Below are 25209 nucleotides of genomic sequence, written 5' to 3'. Positions count from 1 at the left end.
CACCCTAATCTAGTATGATCTCATCTTGATCCTTGTCTTGATTATATCTGCACAGACTCCATTTCCAAGTAAGTTCACATGGTGAGGTTCCAGTTGGACAGAAATTTCGAGGGGATGCTAGTCAGCCCACTAAACCATCTATTCTTCCATAAAGATAGAGGTGGAATGATCAGGATATAGTACATGGATGATGCAAAAATCAGAAAATTAAGTTCAAAGCGCTGGGATATATGATTGTGCAAGCTTTGCTGATTGAAAATCTTCTGTTTACATACTCTCCAGGAAACCAGGATTCTCATCAGACATTTTCTTCTTTTTTCACAGTGACATGAAAAAGGTTGGTGTCACTGTGGTTGGTCCACAGAAGAAAATCATCAGTAGCATTAAGGCTCTAGAAACACAATCAAAAAATGGTCCAGTTCCAGTGTAAAGTGTTATTTCTGGAAGGAAGCGGTGGCTGTGGAAGATGTAGCATCATTCTATAGACAGGTGATAACGCTGGAGATGCTGGTGGCAAGTCCAAGCCCAATAAGACACTCAGATATGAATACAAATGCCTTAACATGGAATTGAAAGACTCTTTATTTTCCCCTACCGTTTAGTGGATGGGAGGGGGGGGGTTATTTTGTTTTGTAATTGCTTTTTTATATTAGTGGATGGGTTAAACTAAAATTCTTCAGCGTGGAATGATGAAGAACTAGCCTAGAGCCATTGATCATAAACTGATTATCATAAAAGCAGAACAAGTGTAATAACAAAATGAACATGGTGGCTCTGTTTACTAATAGCCACAAAAGAAAAGACTTGTGATATTTTTATACACAGAAGAAATCTGTAGCAGGTATTTTGTTTCTTTAAAAGCAAGCAAAATAGAGGAATTTATACCTCAAACTATCTGGCCATATATACTACCTTTTCCATTGTATTTTTCTCTTTTATCTGTTAAAAGCATTTAGAAGTGAAGCCTGTAGTTGTTTTAAGTACTATACATTTTTAATTGTTAGCTTCTTAAGTATTACCATGTAAAAATGTCTTAATTTTGAAGAAAAGTACATATTTATTTTCTTTTGAATTCTTTTTTATTATTTTCTATTTATGCCTTGATGATTTAATTAGGATTTGTTACAGCCAAGTGCCAAATGTTCTTTCAAATTGTCAGCAGTTAAAAAACATGGTAAACTAGACATGGGGAATGATGGGTTTCTTTTCAGAATTTCTGAACCAACAGCTTTTCTGTACCTATATCCATATATAAAAAGAAAGAAACCGAACCCCTTCCCTGTTTATACACTACTCAAATCTGTTTGAATTATCCCATCCATTTTTGTCTCTCCATTTATTACAAATGGTATGCTCCTAATTTAGTGTAATATACTGGTTTGTATGTAATGGATTTTCAATGACATACCTGCCCTGCTCTGGTGCTTAGGAGACCATCACCTCCCTCCATTAGTAAAGGAGCTACATTAGAGCTCCTAGGTAGAGAATAGCTACACTGGAAAAAATTGGAATCCTATTTAGATTGCTGCATTAATTGGCAATAAAGCCTAGAGGCCAATGAATGAGTCAAAAAATCACTTGCTGACTGGCTTTGAAATGTCACTTAATATCTTTGCTTAAAGTTGTTGAGCTATTTACAGGGAATAATGAAAACTAAACTACTCATCTGCATCACTGAGGTTTGGTTAATTTAATTAAACATTTTGATCATCAATAGCAGGTATTATTATCTTTAAGAGTCTTCCACTGAAATACACCTGTTGTAATTTTGGTGTATAACTTAGAAGCTATGAACTTCTCTGCATTTGTTGAGCATCTGATTTTCAAACGAGCTGGTTATCTAGCAAATGACTCAAAATCTGTAGACAATGGAGAGATCTCCCATTGCAGGAACTTAGATTTACTGTTCCATAGGACCTAATATGAGTGTACTCAGTAATATTTGAAAAGATATACCTGATGGAGATCTAGCCACTAATCTATTGTGAAGCAACATTTTAGTTCTATTTATATTCTTTCTAACGCTGATGGGATCATGTTATGGGAATAGGAAATAAGAAATGCATATGTCACAAGAATTGAAAGAATAAATCAAAGCTGCAACCCTTATGTTCTTATGCAAAATGGGACACTCTACAGCTTACAGTCACAGATCAAACTTCACAAGTGTTAATCTGTTGTAAATTTAGTGTAATAAGGCTTAGGTTGTGTTCCTTCATGTATGGGATTATTTCTTAGATTTCTGCAATATTCCTTATAGTCAAATCATCCTACTAGAATTCTGTATTGGATATATAAGAGCATGAATTTTTAAAAAGATATATGCGATTATGAAATTAATTACAAATTTCACTTATGCCTGCTAGAAGCAGTTAAAAGACTTTTTTTTTTTTTAATCAGACATTTTGTTTGTGTTGTGGAATGTTCATCGAGCCCTAAACCCGGCTTCAATCTCATTTTTTCCCATACTAGCATTTACTTTCTTAGGTACTATTCTGAGCATACTCAAAATCTGTGCATTTTATAAATTAATAGAAGTTGAGAATTGCTAGATCTATTTCACTTCTTTTGGCTGTGGTTTCCATTTGAAAGTAGAGATTATATACACAGTATATTGCTCTTCATTTTTTCCACTATTTTTCTATCTGACCCTTATAAATTTACTTTACACGCTTTTTACCCTGTACATATGTAAACATAACAGTGTACGATTCTTAACTGTGGAGTAGAGGTACTAGAATGCTGATGGCCATCTCTTTGTACAGGACCTGCATTGACTTTCAATAAACATGAAACCACACTTCTTCACAATGTCATGTACCATATTATCTGTTTTGTATCTTAAATTTGATTTACATATATTATTTATTTCTGGTAACTTGCCCAGTTTATGCTGTGCTAAGTATCAATTAAGCCATGTATAAATGTGATATGATTGGCAATATGTATTTACTTTAAACTTGTATTTTCAAAAATTACTCATTTAGTTTATATGGTACAATGTAGATGGCCTCTTACTAATGTAAAATGATTTGTAGTGGAAACATTTATATTTTTATAATAAACATAATGAAAATATTTTTTACAGATTGGAATACAGAAGTGGTCTTTGAAGCTTTTTTAAATATTATAAGACATGTACTTATTTAAACAGCAAAATAATGAAATTTATATAAGCCACAAAGAATGTGCTTCTGTTTCTTTTTTCTCTATTAGTGAGGAGGATTCATGTTATATAATCCACTTTTTTGTGTAAATCTCATTATCAATAAGCTAGAAAAAATAAGTAGTAAATATTATCTTCATCGTTAAAAAGCACAGCTTTATTAAGCAAATATCTTTTGATTATAAGTGACAAAAAGCAAATTAGCTTAAAGAAAAAGAGAATTTTGAGCCCATGTGGCTTAAAAGCCTGGAGCTAAATTTCCTAGCTGAGAGATCCAGTAAGATCCAGGAGTAAGTCTTTTATTCTTTGTCTTCCTCACTTGACCCTATTTTTCTCCCAACTGAGTTAGTTTGCAAACTATCTTTTAAAATATTGCTCTAGTTAATTTAATTCTACATTGTCATTCTTGTGGGATAATGGTTGCCTTCATGCTTTGCTTGGCTCACGGGCCCTTTGTGAATTATTTTGAGAAGGAGAGTGAGATACTGAGATTGGCAAGTACTTAGTCATGTGCTTGCCCTTGGAGACAGTGGATGGGGTCAAGTGGAATTGATGATCTACAGGATTAGAGGTATCAGAGTGGTTTATGTCCAAAAGAAAATCAGAATTTCATTTATGAAAAAAGAGGGAAAGAATTTTGGACAGGCCAATAAAACAAAAATGAAAAGGAAACAACCACAACTGCAAATAGCATCTAAGTAACACCTGATACTTCTTATAAAGTAGGTCCATCGTCATTTGTAGTCTATTTAAAGAAGCTGATTATACATGAAAACCAAAAAAAGCTAACTAATAATATAAGGCAAGGTAAGTTATCAAGAATTCCATAGAGATAAAGTCGATAGGGAGATGTCACAAAACAGGTCAGATTTAAGCTTACCTTGAAGGAGAAATAGCATTTGATCACATTGACTGGAGGGGAAGAAGTAAAGAAGAATATATTTATTCATTCAATAAACATGCACCAAGCACTATTATGAAATAGGTGTTTTGTTATTACCGTTTATTTACAAACCAACTCATTCAATCTTTTCAACAATCCTGTGAATACAGATTACTCACTTTTAATATATGACGGAATCAAGGCTCAGAATGTCCACATCAGCTTCCCAAAGTATTTCTAGTAAGTAGACAAATAGATATTTTTCAAGCTGGAACCTTCTTATTTAATGTTATTTCTATAATATAATTGCTGCCGTAATCCAAAGAATGTTCTGGGGAGAGTGACAGTAGCAATTTGAAAAAATGGTTTGGGGCAAGGCTGTCATAGACTATTCGATGGTAGAAATCTACTTGGGTGCCATAGGCACAAAGCTGTGCCTTTACTCTAGAACGGTGGCAAAAGAATATGAATCATGGAATGCATACAAAGACAGAGATTTAGCAGAACTTATCAATGTGATAAAACAATTACTCAAAAGGTAGGAATCAACGTGAACCATAAAATGTAGGCCCTGATGATCTGTGGAAATGATGGCACCATTAGAAGTAAGGAATAAGGAAAAGTTATTTTAAAATTATAAATTTGGCAAATTTATGGTGTTTGCCAAACTTAATAAGTTAATAGGTATTGAAGATGTGAGTCTGAAGCTTTAGAAAAAAATAATTCAAAGGTAGAAGTGTCTCTGAGAGGATACAAAGATCTATACATCTTTATTGATGGTATCCATTCATATAACTTTATCTTGAACTAATTTTCTTAAGTTAATGCTAGCTGCTAGTTAATGGTTAAGTCTCCGAATCTCATCAACTTAAAGTAGCAACACAACATAATGTTAAATATAGAATTACCCAGAGTAGCTGTTTGTCAGGTGGCCTTTACTAGCAGTGATTCGGATCCCACACTCTCTTCCACTTGTGGAGTCTAAGTCCTTGGAATCTTTTGATTCCAGCCAGTAAAATGGAAGGGAGACTTGTCTGTGGTGGATTTTATGAGCCTTGCCTGTGAGGGGCACCCATCGCTTCTCTCCTTCCGTTGGCTAGAGCTCATATTGCTGTATTTAACTGCAAAAGAATGTAGAGGAAGTGGTGTGCTTAAATAGAAAAGTAAAGAGATTGGGGAATCTATTGAGCAGTTTCTGCCCTAAGTCCTTTTTACTTACATATATAATACGTAAGAAGCAGAGTGTTCTAAAGAGCTATTAAGGAAACATCAGTTTCTTGCTAACTTCACCCATTTCGTCTTCCCTATAGACAACCATTTTTAACTCTTTTCTCTTTACTTAAACCTGATCCTTCTGTTAGTGGCCCCTGAGTCCGCTCTGGGCCTTCACTCTTCAGATCTTCTTACAAGAGAGAACTTATTAGAAGGAGAGCGATTAGCTGAGAACCTCGAGCTGTTGTACTTTCAGAAACCCCTGCACAACTCCAGGCCGGGGAGCGTGGCAGGAGTCCTAGAGCAAGGCCATTGCTTCTCTGGTGACAGCCTCCTTTCATCTGTCTTACATCTTAAGCTTGCCTCATCCCACCTGCCTGCCTGAGGCTTTCCAAGCTGCACTGCAGTCTTAGCTCCCTACCAACCCACTCGTCTGCTCTCTCCTTCCATAAGCCTCAGACAGGAACTTCAATCTGAACGCTCCCTATGCCTTCTCTTGCTCCCTGACTGGATCCTTCACTGGCAGGCAAGTCTACTTCCCTCCTGGTGTCTGTTTCTTGAAGATCCCAAACTGAGAAAATCACACTCAAGTTGATTAACCTGAAAATAAAATGTCACCCTTCCCCCTTCCCTTTATCTCATTTTGGATCACCTAAGCCACTATGCCATTTTAGGAAGGGTAACTTCTATTCTTTCCTCTACCTCCCACCACAACCTCTGTGGGTCCCTCCTTATTTGTTTTGATTACCAAAGAAATCTCCTACGTAGTGCACCCGCCTCTGGGACTGATACCTCCAATATCAGTCAGACCAGTACATTAGAGCAAATTTAATTATGTAGTTCCTCTTGCACATACAAATGCCTCAGGGGCCTGGCAGTTGATATTAATAAGTGAAGTAAGTGGAGAGGGTGGTGACTTCCAAAAGCAATTTCTCAGGGACAAGGCAACACGGATCCAATGTGAATTCCTGATCTCTTAAAAGAATCCCTTTTTTTGTAAGATTTAATTTTTTTTTAAGATGTATTTATTTGAGAGAGAGAGAGAGGTGGGGGGAGGGACAGAGGAAGAAGGAGAGAATCTCAAGCAGACTCCCCAATGAGCAAGGAGCCCGAGGTGCTGGATCCCATGACAAGATCATGACCTGAGCTGAAATGAAGAGTGAGACACTTAGCCAACTGAGCCATTCGGCGCCCCTAAAAGAATTCCTAATCTGAGTTTTTGTGAGAAATTTTACATACGATAAATATGGCAACCTATCTAATAATGAAGACACATCCAAGGGCTGAACTTAGCTCACAGCTGCCAACTTACCATTTCTGGAATATAGAATACTACCTAATATTGGTACATAAGACCTGCCTTGAATAAAAGCCTACTTTTCTTCAAATTCTCAAATTCTCATGTCTGTCCACTACCTCTTCACGTGATACAAAACTGCACTGAATATTCCCACTTTTTTTCTTTTTTATGCATCAGAGCTCTTGAACTTTTGTTCCTTTGTTTAGAATCACCTAGCCAACTTTTTATTTACTTTCCTCTCCTTATCTCCCCAGAACTGTACTGAGTTTTCTTTTTTTGTGTGTAGCAAAGGAATCCTGGGATTGATCCTGCATAACACATCAACTTATATTGAAATTGCCTCTTCTTTAGGTCTCATCCCTTCTTGTGGCTGAGGGCACCTTACCAGAAACTGTGCCTTGAAAACCACTGTGCTCCCTGACCCATTGTAATGTCTGATACATAATAAGCATTCAAAATTATCTGAGGTGACTTAATGTATTAAAATAATTTTTGGCAATATAATAAAGGACAATGTCCCTGATTTTTTTTTTTTTGTCCTTATGGAAAAAAAGTGTAAATTTCCTTCAGGTCAATAAAACTAGTTAATATTCTAGTTGTGTATCTTGGATCACTGAATGTACTGATATCTGCTAAAACTGGTTCATTTTCATAGAATTTTGTGAACTCCTTTCACTGGTCTCAATGCTCTCATTTTTCTTAGTGCAGTTAAGTTGTTTAAGTAGACCCTTGAACCAGAGCTTAGCTATAAAAATTTAACAAGGTAAATGCCAAAGCTTTTCTGATTCTTTCTACTCTCTTACTACGTACAAATAACGTCAACATGCCTACTAAAAACCACCCTTCTTACGGGGCATCTGGGATACATATTCTGTAGACCCAGGGGACCTAGACACAATTTGGGAAAATAAGTGATAGAGTTAAATATTCCATAAAATAAAGATTTTGGAGGTTTACAGAAGTCGTAACCCAAAAATTCTTTGGGAAAACCCAGTTACAAGCTGATGGAGAATAGTCATAATTAAGTCACATTTTCCAGCTAGGTGGGCTATCATCTTCCTTCTTTGAAGAAAGGTAATCTTCCAGTTAAATTAGAAACAGTAAAAGAGACAGGAGTAATAATAACAGCAAATAAAAATCAAAAAACTGCTGGATAATTTCTATTACATACATGTATATATACACGTATGCATTATATTTACCTGTTCTAAATAATAATAACTAATACCAACTGAACATTTACTATGTGCCAAACACTTGATATACATTATTTCATTTAATTTTCCCAACAGACCTATGAAATGAGTATGTTATTATCCACTTTATAGTTTGAGGCTTAAAGTGATTAATAATCACATCACGTCATGTAGCTAGCAAGTGGAAGAACTGAAGTCAAAACCCACTCCAAGACTCATGCTCTGAATGACCACACTCTATTACCTGTCAGAATTATATTACTAATGAGAATAAAATCTGAAGAACAACTATAAAATGCATTCTGATTTAAGGTCGTGGGTAGTCTCCATGTTGCCACTTTCCAACGTACGTGATGTTACTCGCTAACTCTGCTAGTAGAGAGGCATTTTTGCAGTTACTACCATGGCAGAGGAAGGAACAGACAGTAACCCTTGATTTCATTTCTGTGAACTCCATTTCAAGAGCATGAGATTTGTCTGACATATGGTGAACCCTTCAAGCAAACATACTCCCTTGACCATTCAACAAATAATCTAATTTGGAAACACCAAATACCACAAGGAATAAGTAGTACTGTTGTGCTATTTTCTGACAGATTTCCACACCAATGATTTATGGAAGTGTGTTAAGTTTGGGATTCTTATCTGAAGCCAAGAAAAAAGCCCTTACATTTTTGAAGCCTATCACCCTCAATGATGGAAGCCAAAACCTTGGAATGTTTGTTAAAAATCAAGGATGAGAGAACACAGAATGTCATGTACTATCAAGAACTTATTGACTTTCATATGGTTCTCATTTATTTTCATACATGGCAAATCAAAAGCCTTGGGAGGAAGCCAATACAAATTGTTATAGATAACACTATCTGAATTTAACTGCCGTAGGTATGCTTCATACAATAAATATATATTTCATATCAGCAACTCAGCAGCACAAAAATGGAAAAAGGCTCTAGTCAAAATTAATTTGGACACTCTCCTTCAGGCAATGTTCCTCCTTGAGGCAATGCTCAATTTGCCAATATTATTATTTATCTTGGGCTGGAGATCCCCCTAATACTCAATTTGTTTTGTGTTTCTGACTAGAGATTTTATATATATATACACATACATATATATAGAGAGAGAGAGAGAGAAATCTTTAGAGATTTTGTATATATATTTATATATAATATGTATATATATATTTCACACTCTATGGAATATTGAAATCATGTTACAATATCTTAGGGTAATAAAATCCTTTCAATATGAATAGTGTGTGCTTCCAGAATCAAATAGATTAAATTTTTCAATATTTAAAGTTTCAAAAATATTTTGCAAACAGGAACTTTTTCTTGGTTTAATTGGCTACAGTTAATTTGAGGCATCATTTCAGCATGTAAGTTTTTTTCTTTTAAGGTCTTATTTATTTATTTATTTGAGAGAGAGCGCAAATGGGGTTGAGGGAGAAGCAGAGGGAGAGGGAAAGAGAATCAGAAGCAGATTCCGTGTTGAGTGCAGAGCCTGAGGCAGGGCTTGATCTCATGCCTGAGAGATCATGACCTGAGCCAAAACCAAGAGTCAGTTGCTTAACTGTCTGAGCCACCCAGGAACCCCTCAGCATGGAAGTTTCTAGCATGACACAGCTATAAATTTTAGCCTAATTGTGATGGACCATTTATCAAATGCCTAACACAGTGTCTGGCACACAGTAGGTAAGTAAGCATACAATAAGTATTTGTTGAATGGATTTTAAATGTATTGTTAGAAAACAAATAATTAAATATTACCTTTTCAACCAATATGCTATGGATCCAGTGAATAATATAACGTTGAATTCCACTTAGGTTCATGTTTCTCTTAAACACTGAGAGAGAGAGAGAAAGAATTTGGTAAAGGCAAGTGTAATCTAACACATAACCTGGATCATGACCTGTTCCATAAAATAGACTTATAATTATTTGTTAAAAGATAAATAATTCTAATTCAATATCACCACAGGTAACAAGAGGAACTCTTTATATCTTGTCCTGCTGTAAAGGAAAGAAATACGTATATGATAAATGACTTACTAAAATGTAAAGAATTAGTAAATGTCAAGGCCAAGAATAAAACTAAATTTTTTGAGAAATGTTTTCCTTCTAAAACAACGTGCACATGAAAGAGATCAATAAATATTTTTTAAGAAGTATTTTTGTGTGTTTTTTAAAAATGAATGTTCAAGTTACTATTGTTATGCAATATCACTTAGTGGTTTAAAACATTGTCACTTAAAGTCACTAATCTCATGTTTTCTGTGGGTTAGAAATTCAGGCATGGCATAGTGCAAAGAGCTTGTCTCTACTCCATGTTTTTTAAGCCTCAGAAGGAAGACTCAAAGCCTATAGTTTGGAATCATCTGAATTTTCATTCATTCACATGTCATTATTAATGTTGGCTGTCATTAGGGATATTACTGGGCTATTGCCTGGAACACTCACACATGCCTTGTCTTTGTGGCCTGAGCTTCCTCACATTATGGTGTTTACTTCCAAGTACAGGCATCCTAGGGGAGAGAGAGGAGATAGAAAGATATAAAGAATTGTGAAAAGTCTGAGATTTTATCCTATTTATAAGCCAACAAGTTATCTTGTCACACTTTCTTTTTTTTTTTCCCCAAAGATTATATTTATTTATTTTAGAGAAGAGAGGAAGAGCATGAGTGGGGAGAGGGGCAGAGGGACAGAGAGAGAATCTCAAGCAGGCTCCCCACTGAGCATGGAGCCTGACAGGGGGCTGGATCTCAGGACCCTGAGATCGTGACCTGAGTCAAAACCAAGAGACAATCGACTGAGCCATCCAGGTGCCCAGCCCTGTCACACTTTTGTGAATAGTGGTGGAAGGCATGAGGTTTCTGGTTGAGACATAGTGGATGGTTTAGCCATCACAGCAATAGCAGAAGTCAGTGTCATTAGTTTCACATGCTGGTTCCTCAAGCCCCAATTTCCACAGGGTGATGGATTTATCTAAGTTTTCTTTGCTGTCCTTCATCAACATTTTGTAATTTTCATCATAGAGATCCTGTATAAGTTTTGTTTAACCTATACCTAAGTACATCATTTTCTTGGGCACATTATAAATGATATTGTGGTTTTGATTCCAGCTGCCACATATTCATTGTCGGTTCCTAGAAAATGATGATTTTTCTGTTTTGATTTTGTATCCATTTATCCTGTTGAACTCACTAGTTCTAAGGTTTTATTTTTTATAAATTCTTTAGAATTTTTTGTACGTAGACATTTATGCCATCCAAAAATCATAATGATTTTATATCTTCCTCTCCAATATGTATATTTTTAATTTATTTTTCTTTTTTCATTGCTCTGGCTACAACTTCTAGTACTCTGTTGAATAAGAGTAGTAAGCAAGCGTTTTTGCCTTGTTCTCAGTCTCAGACAAAAACATTCAATCTTTCACCATTAAGTATGATGCTAGCTGTAAGATTTTGTAGATGCTTTTTATCAAATTGAGGAACTCCTCTTAGTTTTCTGTGACTTTTCGTGAACAAGTGTTAGAATTTTTCAAATTTGAAACTTTTCTGTTTCAATTGGTATGACCGTATGACTTTTTTTCACTAACCTGAAGATGTGGTGATTATACTGATTGATTTTAAATACTAAACAAGCCTTGCATACCTGGAACAAACCTCTCTTGTCCACGGTGTATAAATATTTAATGCATTGCTGAATTCAACTTAAGAATGTTTCATTAAGTTCATGAGAGATATGTCGATGTAGTTTTTGTTCTTCCTTTTATTTCTTTACTTTTTTTTGTCTTTCGGTATCAAGCATCATAAAAAAGTTGAAGATTATCTCCTTCTCTTTTATTTTCTAGAAGAGGTTGTATAAAATTATTCTTTACATGATTATAGAATATGCCAGTGAAATTATCGAGGCCTGGAGATTTATTTCTCAGGAGGTTGTAAATTATGAATTCTATTGATGTAATGGTTGCAGGACAATGTAGTTTATTTATTTCATTTTGGTTGAGTTTTGATAATTTGTAGTCTGATAAATGTATTTGTTTTAATCGGTTGTCAAATTTATGAGTGTAGTTTTTAGTATTTGCTTGTTGTCTTTAGGATCTGGACTAAAATCACTTGTTTCATTATTAGTATATATGATTTACATCTTCACTATTTTCAGCTTTATTAGTCTTTCTAGAAGCTTAACATAACTGTTTTTGTTTTTGATTATTTTTGAAGAATCATCTTTTCATTTCATTGATATTCTTTATTGTTGCCCTGTTTTGATTTTCATTGGTATTTTCTCTTATCTTTTTTATTTCTTTTCTTCCACTTGCTTAAGGTTTAGTTATTGCTGTTCTTCTTTTTCTAGTTTCTTGATAGATTATTGATTTGAAGTCTTTCTTCTCTCTTAAAATAAGAATACAGTATTATATGTTTTTCTCTTATCACTACTTTAGGCACATTTCATTAATACTAATATCTTTTGTTTTAATTTTCATTTAGTTCTATGAATATTTTATTTCCTTTTAGACTTACTCTTTTAACCATGGATCACTTGAAAGTGTGTTATTTAATATTCAAATGTTTATAGATTTTCCTGTTGTCCTTCTGTCATTGATTTCTAGTTTGATTCTATAATGATTAAAGAACATATATGATATGTTTTCTATTCCTTTCCATCTGTTCAAGTTTGTTTTATGACTGAAGGCATGGTCTATTATGGTGAATATTCCATTGTCACTTGAATACAATGCGTCTATTAGATCTTATTTGTTAATGGTGTTTTAATTATTCTATATTATTGCTCACTTTTTTCCTATCACTTCTATAATATTGTCCAGAGTGGGGTTTTGAAGTCCCCAACTATGATTATGAATTTGCCTATTTCTTCTGTGTTTTTTTTTTACTTGTACTAAATGAGAATTGGTCTAGATATTTTCTATAGGTCTTCCCAACATCCTGTAATATGTGACTAACATTGAGGATTATAAATTTATTATATTTGATGTCTCTTCAGGAAGTGGAAACAAAAGGAAGCAAAAGCAAAAATAAGCTATTAGGACTACACCCAAATAAAAAGCTTTTTCACGGTGAAGGGAAACTAACAAAATGAAAAGGTAACTTAGTGAGTGGAAGAGACATTTGTAAATGATATATCTAATAAGGGGTTAATATCCAAATTATGTTAAGAACTAATATGACAAAAAAAAACCCAGAAAACAGTAATCTGATTAAAACTGTCTGAATAGACAGTTTTCCAAGGAAGACATACATATGGCCAACAGACATATGAAAAGATGTTCAACATTACTAAGCATCAGGGAAATGCAAATCAAAACCACAATGAGGTATCACCTCACACCAGTCAGAATGCCTAGTATTAAAGAGATAGGAAATAACAAGTGTTGGTGAGAATGTGGAGAAAAAGATAGTCTCAAGCACCATTGGTAGGAATGTAAATTGGTGCAACCATTGTGGAAAACAGTATGGAGGTTCCTCCAAAAATTAAAAATAGAAATACCATATGATCCAGTAATTCCAATAGTGGGTATTTTTCCAAGGAATATAAAAGCACCAATATGAAAAAATATATACACCCCTATGTTTATTGCATCATTATTTACAATACCCAAGACATGGGAGCAGCTCAAATGTCCATCAATTGATGAATGGATAAAGATGATATGGTATATATAAACAATGGAATATTGCTCAACCATAATAAAGAATGAGATCTTACCATTTGTGACAACACGGATAGACTGACAGGGTATAATGCTAAGTGAAATAAGTCAGACAGAGAAAGACAAATATTATAGGATTTCATGTATACATGGAATCTAAAAAACAAATCAAATGAACAAACAAACAAGAAACAGAAACAGACTCATAGATGCAGTGAACAAATTAGTGGTTCTCAGTGAGGAGGAGTGAGATGGGTGAAATAGGGGAAGGGGGTTAAGTGGTACCCAGACTTCAAGTTATAAAAGAAGTCATGGAGATAAAAAGTACAGCATAGGGAATATAGTCAATATTTTTTAATAACTTTGTACGGTGACAGATGGTAACTACACTTATTGTGGTGAGCGTTGCGTAATGTATTAAGTTGTTGAATTGCAATGTTGTGCACTTGAAACTAATATAACATTGTATGTCAAATGTACTTCAATAATAGAAATGTAAAAAACTACATTATTATATTTAAAACTTTCAGTGCTATATATGGAAAAATAAAACCTTATGGCTTTGCTACATATATTGATTTTAAATGAGAAAGAATGCATATATATGGATATATGTGTATATATATATGTTTATGCTTATCAGTTATAATAATTTTAAATGGACCTTATTTTTCTATAGGAATTAAGATTCAAGATGACTTATTACCTATCCTACCGAGCAGAGGTTTTTGAACTGGTCTGTCCAGAGTTTAAGGAATTAGTTGAAAGCAGCACAAGATCCTCTTGGTTGGTTGTAATATTCTGAATTATTTGGCATGTGGGAGAAATTCTAACTGTTCATTCTGCCTGTTTCCAAAAAAGCATCTTCACTTAATGTTTGTATTTTTCATACCTTTACATATTGATAAGGTATCAATGGCTTTAAAGTTTGTAAAAACAACCATTGAATTTATAAATTTACATTTATGATTATTTATTTGGTTGTAGATCACTGAACAACTGAGGCAATAGGAACAAGAGCATCAAATTAGCTGGAGCTGTCTGCTAGTGATAAAATAAGCCAAAAGTCCATGCATTTATGCATCAACAACAAATAATGTGGGTTTTGTTTGTTTGCTTGTTTGGGGGATACCTACTCTGTGTCAAGCGTTTATCTGGGCCTTGGATATGTTGGTGAAATAGAGAGGTGAAGAATGTGGTGAAGATGGATGTTGAAGTTCATATTGAAGCTTGAAAATATTTTAGTCCTTTCTGACTCCTACAAGAGTTCAGATGCTGCAATAATTTGCTCTTCCCACCATCCAGGCAGCGGGCCGTAAACCCACATTCACTGAGGGAATTGCATTTTTCTTAGTTTTCTGCACTCTGAAACACCCTTAGCCATTATACCGTATACTTCTGGAGGATTGGCCATAATATTTTTTTTATTTGTATGCCCCAGATGTTTTGAACACTAAAGAGCTTTTTAAAAGTGACCATTTTGAATGGATAAGTGAATAAACATGAATGTCATCAGATATTATAGGTCACTGTGACTACTTCCTGTTATGCTTGTTAAAAAATACTGCAGTGGGAAGAAATCAGGATTTAGTGTTAAACAGACCTCATGTCAAGACCCTTAGCTGTTTTTCTTAGTTGAACCAAATGTCAGTTGAATTCTAGAGACTCCATTTTTTCAGCATGTCTATCAAAATAATTATACTAAGCTAGTAGAGTTGGAAGGATAAAATGGAATCTTATAGGTAAAATGTTTTCTTTAGTTTACCTACGCAAGTGGTAAGTTCTTCTTTCCCTACTTACTTATCTTGGTCTAGCGAAAGGCCTGGTTTTAGGATTTATGTTCATCAAAATTGAGCTATAAAGGAAGTGAGCTTAAAAGGTAAATTTTGGGAAACCCTTTGGGAGCCATTGTTAGACATTTGACCAACTCTGATAATAATTTTTTTACATTAAAACTAATCAATGATTGTTTTCAAAATAGAGAACAAGCTTTCTCCTACTTCTCATTGTTAATAAAATGATTTTCACTTTTGACATTTGAAGTATGTAATAATAAAATTTATATAAGGTAGAAAGTTTACTTTAGTGAAACAATATTTTGATTTTCTATGGAAGCTATTTTTCAGTCCCAACTTAATAAAAAAACTTAATTTCTGTTCCCTGGTTTTAAATTATAAGCCATATATTCCTAGCTTACCATGGACTCCATACATTTGGAGGACTGGAAATGTTGTTTCAAATGAGTAGACATTAAGTGTGGTAAAACTACTCTGTGAGCATAGTTTTCTGCTAGTGGGACACGTAAATTATTAGATTTAGTCTGAAATGATTGAAAATGTTTCCAGAGTCTTTTAACAATTAAAAGAAAAATGTGAGGCTCTTAGAAGATCTGATTCAGGGGCACCTGGGTGGCTCAGTCGTTAAGCGTCTGCCTTCGGCTCAGGTCATGATCCCGGGGTCCTGGGATCGAGCCCCGCATCGGGCTCCCTGCTCGGCTGGAAGCCTGCTTCTCCCTCTCCCACTCCCCCTGCTTGTGTTGTCTCTCTCTCTCTCTGTCAAATAAAATCTTTAAAAAAAAAAAAAAAGAAGAAGATCTGATTCATTCAGCAAATTTGTATTTTGATTAAAAGAACTATTTGATCCTACACAGTAAATGTTTGGAAAAAAGTTGGCCAGCTATTTGATTCAATGTGGTTGTTAAAGAAGAAAATATAGCTCTTATGAGTGGTTTTAGCCTTGTGTAGCTTTGTGATTGTATTTGTTTGCCCATGGTGGAAATCTCCTTATTAAATTGTGGGCAAGAGGCACTTTTATTGGTTTTCCTACCAGTAACTGCTTATTTTAGGAAACATTAGATTAAAATGCTAGATGCAGATCTCTGGAGTTGATCTTGTAACAGAGCTAAAGCACATTGACCTGATACTTAGACATGTGCAGGAGACGGACAATTTCCTAAAGGTCTGGATGCAATTTCTTCTTTTATTTCTAAAACCAATTTTAACAATGTTTTCTACCCTTAATAAGGATGTAGGCATATACATCAAAAGATTTAGTTTGATAAAGTCTCCTCTTCACTTTAGTTTTATTTATATGCAGCAATTGAACCTTACATGACTGTAAAACATGTCTTAAAAATAAAAAGCTTAGTCATATACGTGTGGATGAGCCATTGTTAATTGGTATGCTCTCATTAGCTATTATAATATCAACACTATTATTAACATGGTGCTGATTTTGTATCGTTTCCTCTTCTCTGCCACTTGCTGTGTATTCTTCTTGTTCTTGGGCCAGTTGAGCCATACATCTTGTGTTCCAAACCATATGGAGCATGTTTTTGTATGAACTCTCATGATTGAGGACATCTGTCTCAGCCCCTACATTTGCCTTCAGGGGATCTTTGCATCATTTAATGATACAGCTAACAGCATGTTTTTTATCATGAGTTGGCCATACACAGCTTTACTGGGGATTCCGCTGTTTTCATCACTGAAAAAACACATGGAAGAGTCTCTACTTTATCTTTCTCTTCTTTCTTCTTTCTTGCTTTTCTTTTCCTCTCCATCCCTTTCTTCCTTCCTTCCTTATTTATTCTAATATTTGCTAAGTGTCTCAACCATGTGTTAGGCAAGAAAATAGCCCAAGTTGCAGATTTTCAATACTATAAAGATTGTCTATGATTTCTATTAAAAAAAAAAAAGATTGTCTATGATTTCTAAATGAAATTTATTGTTCCATTCAATTACTTGTTTTGAGTATAATTTAGATGCCCCAAACTATATGTGCTATTTTTAATATATTTTATTATAAGCAATATGATTCAGATTAAATGCTCTTGGATTTTTCTGAGACATATTCTTAATGACTCTATCTGAAATATCCATATACCTTATAAGTTAACAACACAAAATGTCAATAGATAGTTCTTTACTGAAATTTTACTAATTTTTCCTACTTTAGAGATGTTTATCATAATTTAGTCATAAGCGTATGTGATAAGTATTTAACTAAAATGAAATTTTAATCACTTTTAAATGGGTAGGATAGGAAGATATAGATAAGAAGTACAACAGTATGGCATCAAAACTCTCATAAACACTAGGAAACAGATATAAGATATGCAAAATTATTAAAACAGTTTCATTTTATATTGTTGCTAATTTTTACTTTGTAATTTGTAAAACACCTATTTTCCTGCTTGATGCAAAGATAAACTTAATGAAAAACCCCCAATGAAAAAAAATCTAAGTTAATGTAAATTACATTGAAGATTTTAGTATTAGTTGTTTTTTTCTTTCCTCTCATGGGTAAATTATCATTGGTCTCGTTTATTGCTAAATGCAGTGTTCAACTATGTTTCCAAATAATTTAAAATCATAGAGATAAATACAGTTGAGCAGTCTCAGTAAAAGCATATTGACTAGTGAAATGGAAATGTTGATATTTATTTAATTTCTTAGGGTTTATACTTACTCTTTATAAAGCATATTATTTGTCCAGCAGAAATATTATTGAGTATCAATGGATGTGCCAAAAACTTTGTGTGATAGATGAAAGATACAGAGATAAACATGATGTAGTCTTTACTTGGAGAGAGGAGTCTACTTGTTATTACTGAAAGTTTGAAAGGAAGATATAAAGACAATAATAATACATTTTGTTTTCAAGGTTGTAATTTCTTTTTTCTTTTAAGATTTTATTTATTTATTTGAGAGAGAGCATGAGCAGGGAAAAGGTGGGGGGGCAGAGGAACAAGCAGACTCCCTGCTGAGCGAGGAGCCTGAGGCAGCTGGGCTGAGATCATGACCTGAGCCAAAGTCAGATGCTTAACCCACAGAGTAAACCAGGTGCCCCTCAAGGGTATAATTTCTTAAATAGGGTGTATGCAAAAATTGGTACATTTTTGGCCAACCAATGGTGTAAAGAAATGGATATTCCCATAATGCAAATATAATGCTGTATTATAACTTGTGTTTTACATAACATTATTGAGATATAATTTACATACCATGAAATTCATTTATTTAAGTAAATAGCCTACTAATTGTTAGTAAATTTTTACAATTGTGCCTACCATCACCACTATCCAGTTTTAGAATACAGAAATTTCCTTTGCACCCTTTTGCAGTTCCCTACTCCCTATCTCAGCACCAGGCAAGCAGTGATCTGCTGTCTCTATACATTTTTCTTTTCTAGAAATGTCATAAAAATTTTGTGATACCTACTGTAGTCTATAACATATGTAGTTTGTCAAAATTATTTTTCATGAGTCTCAGTTTCCTTTTTACTATGAAAACTATATTTCAGGTGGCATTTAAAATGTGGAAGATGCCTTTTGACTAAGAATTTTTCAGGGTACCAGCTTGCCCACAAAAGCCATCAGCAATCTTTAGAGAAGAAACACATGGAAGTGGTAGGGATGAAGGACATTTTTACTTTCTTTTTAAAACCCTAGATGTCCTGTTTCCTAACACTACACTATGCAGAAACAATGCCATACACAATGTAATTGCCAATATCAAAGTTCTCAAATTTTAAAGAATGAAACTTTTATCAATCTTGATTTTAAGTTTTCTGATAGAGGGGAGAGAGACTAATGTTTTATTCACTGACTTTTGCGGAGCAGGACTTCACAGAAAATATTTCTTTTGGAGCGCCTGGGTGGCTCAGTCAGTTAAGTGTCTGCCTTCAGTTTGGGTCATGATCCCGGGGTCCTGGGATTGAGCCCCGCATGGAACACCGCATCTGGCTCCCTGCTCCATGGGGAGACTGCTTCTCCCTCTCCCTCTGCCTGCCACCCCCTGCTTCTGCTCTCTCTCTCTCTGTCAAATAAATAAATAGAATCTTTTTAAGAAAAGAAAATATTTCTTTTAATCTTTTACCATAATTATGATGTAGACATTATTTTCCTCATTTTATAGATATGGATACTGGGCCTTATAAAAGATCAGACATTTGCCTAGGAGCCCAGCTAGTGACAACTGAAATTTAAAAGTATACCAGTTTAATTCTAAATTTACTGTTTTAAGTTTCTCAGAAAATTGAAATATTTTAATATTATAAACTCATTGATGTGGTGGATATCCTTTTTGTTGTTGTTTAATGGTTACCTTGCAACATCACTGATCATCAGGGAAATACAAATCAAAACTATAATGAGGTATCACCTTACACGGGTCAGAATGGCTAAAATAAACAACAAGAAACAACAGGTGTTGGTGAGGATGCAGAGAAAGCGAAACCCTCTTGTGCTGTTTGTAGGAATGCAAACTGGTGCAGCCACTGTGGAAAACAGTATGGAAGTTCCTCAAAAAATTAAAAATAGAACTATCCTATGGTCCAGCAATTGCACTACTAGGTATTTACTCAAAGAACATGAAAATACTAATTCAAAGGGATACATGCACCCCAATGTTTATAGTAGCATTTTCAACAATAGCCAAACTATGGAAGCAGTTTAAGTGTCCATCAACTGATGAATGGATAAAGAAGAAGTGGTATATGAATACACAATAGAATATCACTCAGCCATCAAAAAGAATGCAATCTTGCCATTTTCAAGGACGTGGATAAAGCTAAAGAATATTATGCTAAGCGAGGTAAGTCAGTCAAAGAAAATATATTTCACTCATATGTGGAAATTAATAAACAAAACAATCAAGCAAAGGGAAAAACAAAAAAGAGAGGGAGGTAAACCAAGAAACTCTTAACTATAGAGAATAACCTATGGTTACCAGAGGGGATGTTGGGGGAGGGGATGGGTTAAATAGGTGATGGGGATTAAGGAGAGCACATGTTCTGATGAGGACTGGGTGTTGTATGGAAGTGTTGAATTGCTATATTGTACACCTAAAACTAATATTACACTGTATGTTAACTAACTGGAATTTAAAGAAAAATTTTAAAAAAACATTTAAAACAATGCTCAGCACACAATGTAGTTTCAGTTGTTTGTAAACAGCTGGTCAATGATTACAACAGTTATTAAATATTCATGTACCAAAAACCATGCTAGATGCCTGGAATTAAATGAAAAAATAGAAAATGGAATAAACTTCCATAAAGTTTTCATTTGTTCTTAAGAATCTTCCCTCTTAAATCACAGGAAATTTCTACTTCAATTTTTTTTTATCTTCTATGTGATGATACACTTTTTTTTTCATTTTTTTCTTATTATGTTCAATTAACCAGCATATAGTACATCATTAGTTTTTGATGTAGTGTTCAACAATTCATTATTTGCCTATAACACCCGTGCTCACCACCACACGTGCCCTCCTTAATACCCATCACCCGGTTACCCTATCCTCCCCCTCCTTTAATAACCCTTGGTTTATTTCCCAGAGTCCAGAGTCTCTCATGGTTTGTTTCCCTCTTTGATTTCTTCCCATTCAGTTTTTCCTCCTTTCCCTTGTGGCCCATCGTGCTATTCCTTATGTTCTACATATGAGTGAAACCATATGATAATTGTCTTTCTCTGCTTGACTTGTTTCACTTAGCATAATCCCCTACAGTTCCATCCATGTTGATGTAAAATTTGGGTGTTCATCCTTTCTGATGGCTGAGTAATATTCCATTGTATATATGAACCACATCTTCTTTATCCATTCATCTATTGAAGGGCATCTCGGCTCTTTCCACAGTTTGGTTATTGTGGACATTGCTGCTATGAACGTTGGGGTACATGTGCCCCTTCTTTTCACTATGTCTGTGTCTTTGGGTAAATACCCAGCAGTGCAATTACTGGGTCGTAGAGTAGCTCTATTTGTAACGTCTTGAGGAACCTCCATACTGTTTTCCAGAGCAGCTGCATCAGCTTGCATTCCCACCAACAGTGTAAGAGTGCTCCCCTTTCTCTACATCCTTGCCAACACTTGTTGTTTCCTGCCTTGTTAAATCTATAATACATCTAGCCATTTTTGCTGACCTCTTTCCCTGCCTTCCTTAAAGCAAAATATATGTTGCTTTGCTATGCCAGTTGATACAACTTATATTTGGTACCTAGAACGTGTTCTTGCTGTTTTTCTTTTTTGTATGACAGAAAAACTGATAGGAGAGTTAGTTTAACTAGATCACCCCTTCCACTATCCAATTATTTAAATATTTTAAAAAGTAACTGCGATTACAAAACATTCAAATGCAGTCTGAAACTCTGTTGAGAAGTAATACTTTTAGAACAAAATTTCCAATCTGGTTTACTGGAAATTTTTAGCAATATGTAAATCCTAATGTGTTTCCATCTGCAAGACTTTCACACACTTTTTATCAGGTACTAGAGAAACACTGAATGTTAATGCCATCAAATTTTGCTGAATTGGTGTACAATATAACCCTTTCATATTAAAGATTTCACCCACTCAACTTCACCAGAAGCAGTGTTTTCACAATGCATGATAATGACAAAGGCAGAATGGCAAGAAGAGAGAAAAGTGCCATCAGGTTCGGAGTCAGAAGAAAAAAAACAAACTTTTTTTCAATCAGTTATCTTTTCCATTTTAGTAAAGAAAAGTGAATGCCTTTGCAAAATGCTTTTCGAAATTTACTTTTTATTTCCAACTAAAGTCAGAAACCTTATTTGTGAAACTCTGTGTGCATGTGAGTGCTATGGTAGAAAAGACATATATGATGTGTTTGACTTGTTATTTAAAAGTTTGCTGCCAAACATCTGCTTCATTAATTGATGCCAGCAGTTGGATAAATGTATTAATAAATAATATTTATAATATTTTGTGTCTGGATTTTCTCGTAAAAGTCTCTTATTCATTCTTTTCCTTTGTTTTGTTTCATTAATAGGAATTTGGAGTTAGGTCATGTGACCATATCATTAAGTCTATCATCCAAAACCCTTATCAGGATATTGGAAATTGAAAAATGACCGTACACACCGTTGTGATGCCAGAGAAGCCGGCATAAAACACGGGGGTGTTTCTAAACGCCTTCCAGTAACAATGACAAAACGGAAGTTATTTGCAATCTTAAAAGATGGTTCAGGAAAAAGTGAAACTTGAAACTAAGGAAACAAAAGTTTAGACAAGATAATCCCAACATCAGAGAGCGCATTTGTCATTGTCAGAACTCCAAAGAGCAATAAAGCTTTAATCCATTTCATGGACCCCAGGCCTCATGGTCTAGTAATTCTTATGTCACCAAACCATCATGATCTGTATGAAATTACAGTGTGTCACCACTTTCCATCTGCAATCTTAATGTTTCCGTCCTTTGATTGCATGACAAGAAAACTCTTGAGCCAGAGCACTCCACTTTACAGAAGTTGGATAGAACCAGCTGCTCATAATTTGGGATTTTTATAAGGGCTCTTTAGTTCCAAAATCCCTGTCTGACCTTTGTCCATTTTCAGAATTCTTCAGGAGAAATGTTTGGCTGTCTTTTAGTATCTGAAACATTTTATAAAATACTGAGAAAGATTTCCAAAGCTACCCATAGAATCACTGTTTTCTTCCATTGTTTCTTTAATTGCAAAACAGTCATGGAATCTGAAAAGTGCCCATTTTAAATTATATTCACTGGTTTCAAAACAAAACATTTTTTAGATGGCTTCATTGTCCTCCCAAAAAGGAACATTATTGTCTAGAATTGACAATAACCAAAATTGATGTCGTAATGGATTATGTGTGCATTTATAAACGTTTTTTGTTGCAAAGCATCAAAAAGTCTTGTTGACTGCTTTTATTCGGAATGAACAAACTAAGGGGAGTTTAGAAATGTAGTTGATGGAAAAATAAATTTCAAATTATACATAAGTCTTCCAAGTTCTTTGTGCCCACTATTTCTATTCCCTGGGAACACAAACTTTTGCAAAGCTCTGTGACAGCCTTATGGATGGTCAAACATGACACAATTTGATGTTTAATTAAAAACAGAACAGGTTGCAACAACTGTTTGTGATAAGAGGCATACAGAATATATGTTTTGTCTATTTTTCTGTGATATCTAGAAATTTTTGTAAACTAAGTGCTTTAGAAATGAGGGTTGCTGGCAGGAATGGGGAAACTGGGTGATGGACATTAAGGAGGGCTCTTGATGTAATGAGCACTGGTATTATATAAGACTGATGAAACACCAAGCTCTACCTCTGAAACTAATAATACACTATATGTTAATTAATTGAATTTAAATTTTAAAAAATGAGGGAAAAAAAAGAAATACAAAAAAAAGAAGAAGAAGAAGAAATGAGGGCACCAGGGTGGCTCAGTGGGTTAAGCAGCTGCCTTCGGCTCAGGTCATGATCCCAGGGTCCCGGGATCAACTTCCGCGTCAGGCTTCCTACTCAGCGGGGAGCCTGCTTCTCCCTTTCCTTCTGCCCCTCCTCCCCACTTGTTCTCTCTCTCTCTTTCTCTCTCTCAAATAAATAAATAAACAATCTTTTTTTAAAAAAGAAATGAAATCAAGGTTATTAGGAAATCTCTGTGTAAAAAAGAAAAACTGAACTCTTATCATCACGTACCTGCGCTGCTGGTAAGTAGGTGGTTTTACAGGCCAGTTTGTGCTTTCACTTTTCTTGCTGCCAAAAAATAGTATTTACCACACCAATTGGAGTTACAGTTGATTTATTTCCAAGGATCACAATGAATGTGCATTGCTAAAATTTATTCCTACAAGGTATGTACATTTAAAGGAAAACAGAGGGTTTGTGGATTGGGGGAAGACTCGGGTTTACACAAAGTGGTCTGCTTTGGAAAAAGCAGTAGTGGGATTGTGACCAACAAAGTTTGGAAAATATTATACGCTTGATGCCTCCTCTTGGTGAACCTCTATGATTTTCTTTGTTAAAGCCTCTACGAAGTGCAGCCCCCAAACATCTGCTTAACTGTGCTTGTTCTACATCATTCAAATTTATTTGACCACAGAAAGCTTTTAACTAGGTATCTGTTTTGCAGAACACATGCTGGGAAATGCTGTTGCATATTGTACTGAATCACAATACAGCATTTGGTACTGACATGATGGTCAAAGGCTGGAATGGTTTTTTAAATTTGTGTTGTGCAATTTTTTTTAAGTTTGGAAATTTTGTGGCAAGATATATAAGGCACCCTGGTTATCAAAAGTCTCCTCACTTATTGTAATGCGTGCAAACTGTTGTCTCTTTTCTGAGGTCCTGCATGTGCCTCTTCCGGAGAGCTGTTGATTCAGCTGATCTTTGACTATTTTTCCTTTAATTATGTCCAAAGATAAAAGAAATTCAGATTTCTTACAAGTAGCTTAATCAATGAGGATAGAGTTAAATACTTATATTTCTAAGACTCAGAGGGCATACAACACATGTTTTATTTCATCTATGTAAATCAATTTAGTGTTAAATGTGCCCGCTTATGTTCTTTATATAATACAAATGAACTTCTCTGGGAAGAATATGGGTTATCTCAGACTAGGTTGCTCTAATGAGACATTTTCTAGCTTCATATTAGGAAAGTATGGAGATACCTTGCAAACAACTGAAAACAAATGCTGAGTTTTCCTCTGATGAAAATGTAAAATTATTTAAAATAATTGAAAATAACTCTTTTCAAGTAGAGGGATACTCAGTTTTCTTTGGCGTAAGTCGCTTTATCTTGAAATAATGCCCAAAGACATTTAGGGTAGACTAGCCCTGAACAGAGAGCTGGCAAAGGCTTTGGGATAGAAATCATCATGGGGCAGAACTGACCCAGTAACACTGCCAGGAGGAAGATGCTTTGATAATTTAAAGTTTTTCCTGCACTGTTATAAAATATGAAATATGATATTCCTATATCGGTGAAATTTTGATTTGCTTACCTTTCTC

General features: G+C 34.7%; 1 protein-coding gene across 1 annotated transcript in view; it reads left to right on the top strand.

Annotated features, from left to right (window-relative positions):
* Window positions 1–3085, top strand: part of EPHA3 (EPH receptor A3) — a 339267-nt gene extending 336182 nt beyond the window's left edge. The window contains exon 16 of the mRNA XM_081817250.1: window positions 325–3085. Within this exon, the coding sequence (XP_081673376.1) occupies window positions 325–430 (106 nt within the window). The 3' untranslated portion in view covers window positions 431–3085. The remainder of the gene's footprint in view (window positions 1–324) is intronic.
* Window positions 3086–25209: the final 22124 nt, after the last annotated feature.

The sequence above is a fragment of the Leptonychotes weddellii genome, chromosome 1 (assembly GCF_054177405.1).
Source record: "Leptonychotes weddellii isolate Sample4059 chromosome 1, ASM5417740v2, whole genome shotgun sequence".
Lineage (NCBI taxonomy): Eukaryota > Metazoa > Chordata > Mammalia > Carnivora > Phocidae > Leptonychotes > Leptonychotes weddellii.
The sequence above is the reverse complement of the archived record's forward strand: the minus strand, read 5'-3'. Positions and strand labels throughout refer to the sequence as shown.